Source organism: Hippoglossus hippoglossus, chromosome 17 (genome assembly GCF_009819705.1).
Source record: "Hippoglossus hippoglossus isolate fHipHip1 chromosome 17, fHipHip1.pri, whole genome shotgun sequence".
Lineage (NCBI taxonomy): Eukaryota > Metazoa > Chordata > Actinopteri > Pleuronectiformes > Pleuronectidae > Hippoglossus > Hippoglossus hippoglossus.
This window is the reverse complement of record NC_047167.1, coordinates 7,927,469-7,934,946: the sequence shown is the minus strand read 5'-3', so window position 1 is coordinate 7,934,946 and position 7,478 is coordinate 7,927,469. Positions and strand designations below refer to the sequence as shown.

Below are 7,478 nucleotides of genomic sequence, written 5' to 3'. Positions count from 1 at the left end.
CCTCCTCCTACTCATCATCATCATTGGGTTTCTGCGGTCGAGGTATTTACTTAACAGCTCGTCACTTGGGGCTATCTTCCTCATGTAGTCCTGGATTTTAATTGCCTCTCTCTCTATATATATCTATATATCTATATATAACAAAAATGGAGCTTAGTCTGTATATAGAGCCAATTAAAATGTATATATATTGGCTCCTCTTACATTAGCATGTCATCAAGAGCCTGGTCAAACACACATGAAGTCAGTTACCACAGGTCAGATCATTACAAGCAGAACAGCAAAGCATAGCCAAAAACAAATGCTGATGTACCTACTGTACATACATGGATGAAATGCACATTGGGCTAAGTTGGTACAAAGAGACAATAAAAGGAGTCGCACAAAACATGTCAGATCATCCAGTTCTTCATTTAGTGTGTTTTAAGATAAAATATATTCACATTGGAGTAGAATTTGGTTTATATAACCCCTAAGATGGTTGGGTAACATAATGCCAAATCTGCTGAGTGCTGTCTGCCAAGTGTCAAGCGACAGCTTATTGAGCTTCAGCACGGTGGATGGCTCCTTTATGTTTGTTAATCTTACATCTAAGTTGTCTCCTTGTTTTTTCGACATATTTGAGAGCACATTTGGTGCATGGTAGGCAGCATTACTGGAGCTACATGTTAGAAAAGGAGACAAAGGCGCAGCAGGTGCAACTCATAGACAGTTGAAACAGATTGCAAGAGTGTAGTCGAGAAATTGACTCCAACAATAACAATGCAGTCATATGAAAGACATTACAGAAGTTGTTATTACCTGTACACTTTAAAGTGAACTCACATCAGCATTTGGAACATGAGGATGGTGTTGATGAAGGGGTATTCAGTTCATCTGATAGAGAAGTGTACATAAGACAAAAAAGGTTTAGTAACCCTTGATTTAGAGGACAACATGTCTATAGTAAACTGCATTATACAGTAAGTGTGATTACAGTGTGTCGATCCAGGTTTTCCTTAAATATCAGGCTGCAGAGAGGCAAAGCAGCAAACATTTACATGCAGACTCTACAATATATATGGCAGCAAAATGAGAGAGTGGATTTTTAAAGCTGTTCAGAGACAGGGTTATGGAAAACTGTTCCCTGTGCAGGAACTTCCAAGTCTTTTCATCTGTCCCTGTGGGAATTCCCCTCAGCACAAAAGCTCTGGAAACACAGATGCCAATTAAAAACAGCGGCCGCGTGGAGACGGCAGCATTCGGTTGTGTTGCACACACTTTCTGCTCTCAGTAACAAAAGGCTTTGGGATTATTTCCCTGAAAAATGCATCTCTCGTCAGCCGCTGCAGAGCTCAACATCCACAATGTGGCCACGGTTAATATTGACTGAAAGGCCTTTGAAACTGGATCCAAGCTGTAGTTTTGTGAGAGCTAGGAGGCGTGGGATTTTTTTTTTTTTTTTGTGACATTTTTGTTAGGATTTGTGGATTTCAGCAAGGTCTTAGTCGTAGTCGTACCCGGCGCCTGATGATGAGAAACCTTATTATCAGTGGTTTCAGGCAGACACAAAGGCCCAAGTCACTCTGTAATCCTGTGGGGGAGAAAAGAGTTTGAATAATTCATCCATGATTTTTTTTTATGCTGCATCAACTCAAGGCTGTCGTACATGGGAGGCTCCCAAAGCCCCCAGTTTTCTGATAAGGAGAGCAACATGGTTATGCAAGTGCCGTTTGAACTCGAATGTTTTGTGGATCTCTTCAGCTCAGTTTGCAGCAGATGTGCCATTTACAAATGTTATGTAAAGTGATATGTCGTAATGTGTTCATGAATGATTTAACAGGCTGCTGTGATTAATGCCATATGTAGAATAATTTTCCTGCTGAATTATTTGTGCATTTTGTTTGTGGCTCTCACAACATCAAAGAATCCTTATAAAACATATGCTGATTATCAAGGCGGTGAATATTTATACTGTTAGAAATGTCACTTGATATTTGCAGAGAAGGTCAGCAGTTAAATTCACTTTAAAGGGACAGGAAATATGATGTTTTTGAGTGTAAAACTCAGCAAACAATACCTAAGGACGTTTTCTTTCTTAACTTTAACTTCGATTGTTGCTCATTTCGTCACAAATTATTAATTTCATTGAAACAATATTTTGCTTATCTCTGCCAAAGATGTAATGTTTTCATTTGCATTTTTCTTATAATGCAGGATTACGGAAAAAACTACTGGATGGATTTCCATTAAACTTTTTGGAAGGATGTGTTATGAGTTGGTTAGAGCCCATTCAATTGTGGTGCAGATCCGAAGCAGGAATGTGTTTTTCAAACATCGTGACAATAACATGAGTTATGAGTTGCGTTTTTTGAACATTTTCCTCAGAGAATAATTCATGGGTCTTGATGAAAATAATCAGGCATGTTTAGGGGACTGATATTTAGGAGTGTGTGTATTTTGGTGCAGATCCAAATAAAAATCTGGATCTATTGCTTCATTAGGCTTCATAGGCAGATCCTTTATCGTGTTGGCATCAGATACTGGTAGTGGACCACGACCGAGGTGGCAGCTGATGATGGATCCTAATGGCGGCAGTGGACAATAACTGTGGACTATAGTGGCATCCGATCTTGATGGTGGATCATGATCTTGCTGGCTGCTGACCATGGACTATGATTGCAGCAGGACTGCTCGATACATAGTATTTCTCCTCAGACACTTGACCATTAATGACATTAATCCACCAATTCACTGACCTTCAGTTATACTTCAAAATGTTTACCCTAATCAATGCTGCTAAAACCTTTATCTTGATGTTCTCCTTTACACTTGACATCCATTGCACTTCTGTCCGTCCTGGGAGAGGGATCCCTCACATGTGGCTCTCTCTGAGGTTTCTACGTTCTTTTTTCCCTGTTAAAAGGGTTTTTAAGTAGTTTTTCCTTACTCTTGTTGAGGGTTAAGGGCAGAGGATGTCACACCATGTTAAAGCCCTATGAGACAAATTGTGATTTGTGAATATGGGCTATACAAATAAAATTTGATTGATTGATTGATAAGGGGACTGCTGGGTCTTGGCGGACGCATGCGCTCTACTGAATGACATTCTAGTGCACGTGTATCCTTCTTTGACCAACTGTAATGCAGTTTTACTAACTGTTAGTAAAGGAATAATCATGTGGGTTCAGGAAGTCCCTGTCCTGGATTGGTGCTATGAAGATACACACACACACACACCCTGCACCTTCAGTCCAGAACAGCATGAGTTGTCTGAATGATACCACTCCAGGAAATCTGACCAGTTAACAACACCAAGCGATTCAATTCAATTCAAACAACTTTATTAATCCCATGGGGGCAATCATTCATTTGGAATTTGGAACGGCTTATACGAAAACATACTCAGACGGGTACAAGATACAAGGGAGCTAAATGAAGGGTATGAAAAATAAATATTGAATAAATATCAAAGTTGCAGACAGTAAAGAAGTAAAAAAAAATGCTAAAAAAAGATCAGTGACAAAGAAGGCAAGGATTTAAAGAATCTATGTACTGACAGATTGCAGGAGGGATTTGTAGTACAAGCAGGTGACATAACATCCTGATGGCAACAAGTAAAACTCACTGGTTAGAACATTTTCAGGAGATGATATGTACTCTGTGCTTTCCAGAGTATTGTTGGTTACAAAAGAACTGAGATCTTTTTAACTCCTTTGATCTTAGAACAGACAATATTGTTCATGCAAAAAATAAATTATATTCCGAGTGCTATGAATTATGAATTATGTCCTGATCCTTTGATTAATGCTCTTTATTCTCTCTCGGTGTGCGTCTGTGTCACAGATGAGGGCCAGACGGTGTGCGGCTCGCCTGCCGACATGCAGGGCCGTCGGCTGGGTGACGTGGGCATCCAGCTGCGGACGTTATGTCACCAGACTCTGGGCTCCTGGGACTACCTTTTCTTTATCGCCATCGGCTTCGTCATCTTTGCTGCCGGCACCGTGTCGGCCTGGGTGATGGGCGTCATAATGGTGCTCTACGAGCGCTACATCAAGAAAAAAGATGAACGGCTCGAAGTGGACGAGGAGGCGGAGGAAGAAACCAGTGAGACGGGCCACACCTCGCGGGCCAGGAGTGACCATGGCAACGGGAATTTAAAAACCTTACACAATGTTTAAAAGATGACGCCATGGATACCCACAGTGCCTCCTGTCAACTTCCAGGACAGTCTGTGAAGTCCAATTAAAGCCCAGAGTCTGTTTAACAGGCTCCGCTCTGAGAGAGAGGAGAGAGGACTCGTCAGATAGAGGGAATGTCATTCTGCTCATCTGTAGTGGGCTTTCAGGTGATGTAACGCACTCTGGCTGCCATAATGGAGGTCTGTGAAACATTTGAGTGGGAAGTGGTCATCCCTGCAGAAAGAAATCAGTAAAGGTGGTTATCAGTGCTCTGATGAAATAACAGGCTGGTTTAACATGAGATATTTAGAAATATCATTCCGGTTTATGTACTAGAGGTAGTGGTCTCATTTCCCACCTCAAGAAACTATTTTGACATTTGCGAAGATTAGTTTTCTTGTCAAGAGTAAAATAAGAAGATCAAAACCACTCTGTCTAAAAATATTGAATCAATCAAATTTTATTTGGATAGCCCATATTCACAAATCACTATTTGCCTCAGAGGGCTTAAGGAGCAACATCCCTCTGTTCTTAACCCCCAACAAGAGAGAGAGAAAACTACCAAAACAGAGAAAAAGTGTAGAAACCCAGACAGAGTCGCATGTGAGGGATCCCTCTCCCAGGACAGACTGAAGTGCGGAGGAAAGGGAAGCATGTGACATGTCCCCCGACAATCTAGGCCGATAGCAACATAATTAAGATCGAGATCAATCTGTCGAGACAAAAAACATGAAGCAGCAACTGTCACTCAGCTTACACTGGAAAATAAAATTGTTTACCAATTTAAAAACTGAAATCAATCATTTATTCTATAATTTGTTAATTTAAATTTGTACTAACTTAATTAATTTGTGTGTCACCAGATGAAGTCATTTATTTTACGTTGGTCCAACCATGTTCTGTTTTTCAGTGTAATGTAAAGTGTGGAAAACAGGCAGGAACAACCAGCCTGGCTCTGTGCTGAGGTAACAAAATCCTCCTGCCAGCTGTTTCTCCATGTTTCCAGCTTCTGCGTGACACCATGTAAAGTTCGCTCGCTGTAGCCTAACAGACAAATATGAGACTGGGGTCATTCTCCACACATCTGACGCTTTGCAGGAAGAAATAAATAGGAGCAGTTTCCAAAATGTCAAACTTTTTTCTTCAACCGCCATGTGGGTCCAGCCAAGAGCAGCAAAGGAACAGCAGGGCTCAGACCACCAACCCACATAAACTGGTGTGAACTGTTCGTTTTTCCAAAAGATTATGCCAAAAGGAAAAAATCGAATTACTCTGCACAAGAAACCATTGTTACTTTTTGCGACCATAGGGCCTTTTCCTAAAATTATAGGTCAGGAAAGACTGGAGTCAACTATTTCCCCCATATATGTGAGGCATATGTGGAATAATCGATTTTATCCAATTTCCAAAATATTTTGATCTTAAAATCTTACAAATCGGATGCTAATTAATCAAAATCAAGTGTATTTCTAGAGCCCACTCATGAAGCAGTGTTTTCACACAAAAAAATTCACCCGTAGACCTCCATGATGGCACCAAGCATGGTCAGAGAATTGGGACGCAGCTTCACAACATCTTTGTTAAACTTAAAGTGTTGTTCTCATTCTGCTCATTCGTATGAAAGGTGTGGATTAAATGCATTTATATAATCCATTTATGTCCCTGTAGATGAGTCAAAGTCAGAGTGTGTGATGTAGCTTTGTGTGTGGCTGAGCTTTTGCCGACACCAGTGTGACAATCTGTGCTCCGACATGTGTGCGGTTTTGTGGTGACAGTTCAACCTCCCCTCAGTTACTCTCTCACGAAGCTGCAGTCAAGGTGTATGTGCGGAGGAACCACAGTATTTACCAAGTGGAGAGCCAACATGTGCCATCTGCTGAGGTCTGCTTTGGCAGCGGGCCCCATGCTGGATGGCAAGTTATCGGGACTGTGCGATAATTGATTTAGGCCTCTCTGTGTCTGTGTTGGGTTGCTAGTTTGAGTGCAGTGCCCTGTCTGTCTGTCTGTGTCTGCATGCACTGTTGATGCACCGAAAAGCCTTATGAGATGTGTATAAACTGTGAGACCGACCCGTTCATGTAAGTAATTAAAGAAAAGGAATATATGGCAATATACAAAAGAACTATAAATGTATAATTTTTGTATTTTTGGAAGAAATATGGACAGTGTAAAGTAAATCCCAGTTTTATTCATTCATTCATTTGATTTACCAGGATTTACAGCAATAAGACAGTTCAGGAAGGAATTTGTTCCTTGAATAGCTCAAATAACCAAATTTCACACACACAGATGTCAGTCCACTAAATTTACCAGATTTTTCCCATTGAGGAATTATCAGAAATGTCAATAAATTCCCCATCTCGCAACGGTAAAGAAAGTGGAAAAAATGTCTTGAATGAATCCACTCCGAAAGTTAAGTTGTCCTTTTTCGGCCTATACCTCACCCTTCCACCAAAACTCAATAAAAATCCAGTTTTGTACTTTTTGTTTAATCGTCCTAAAGACAGTGATGACAACATAACCCTCTTGGTGGAGGTAAACATCATTCAGTTGTGATATCAGCCCCTGCTGTGTGTGAGGTTTTTCTGCATTTTTGCTTGTTTTTATCTGGATGTACCACTTCACTGACCATGACACTGACTGTTATGAACTGAAAATGTTTCAGGAAAGAACAAAACTCTTGTTGGATAAGGGAAGTCCAAAGGTGGCTACACTTAAATGCTATCGCGTGTGTTTCTGTGCGCGTGTCTGTGTGCAATTGGTTGTGTATCAGAATAATTTACTTGATTTGAGAACACAGAAGAACCTTTTGGGGACCTGAGAACGAGGGCATTCTCTTAAAATTGTTTGTGCCAGCAGTTGTTCCCCTCCTTTTGTGCTGTGCATATTTGACTTGACACACGTTTTACTCTGAAACTGTTTGCATTGTAAAGCTTGGATGTATGCATGTCCAAGCTACTGTTGAAACTGTGCTCGCAAAGGGAAACGGACCCTTTTCACCGAGGACATTTTGACAAACAGCAGTTAGACAAGCACAGGTGTAAATAATGGATTTGACTGTGTCTGAGATCCATGTAACTGCTTCACTTTCAGAGTCCCAGTGTTGTGCATGCATGGGACGCACAAAGATTGGAGGCATTATTCATTTCTTTTTGTAAAACATGTGCAGGCAAAGAAAAAGCTCTTATACTGGTATTATGCGACTTTTACCTATTAAACTTTTGGACTGTGCGTAACCGGTTGTGAGGCTGTAACTCTATCATATGCAATTGTGAGGAATTTGATTATTAGCATGTAAAGTTATTTATTTGTGTGATG

General features: G+C 40.7%; 1 protein-coding gene across 1 annotated transcript in view; it reads left to right on the top strand.

Moving 5' to 3' along the window:
* Positions 1-6,475, top strand: part of LOC117778051 (leucine-rich repeat-containing protein 52-like) — an 11,497-nt gene extending 5,022 nt beyond the window's left edge. The window contains exon 2 of the mRNA XM_034613260.1: positions 3,826-6,475. Within this exon, the coding sequence (XP_034469151.1) occupies positions 3,826-4,160 (335 nt within the window). The 3' untranslated portion in view covers positions 4,161-6,475. The remainder of the gene's footprint in view (positions 1-3,825) is intronic.
* The last annotated feature ends 1,003 nt before the right edge of the window (positions 6,476-7,478 follow it).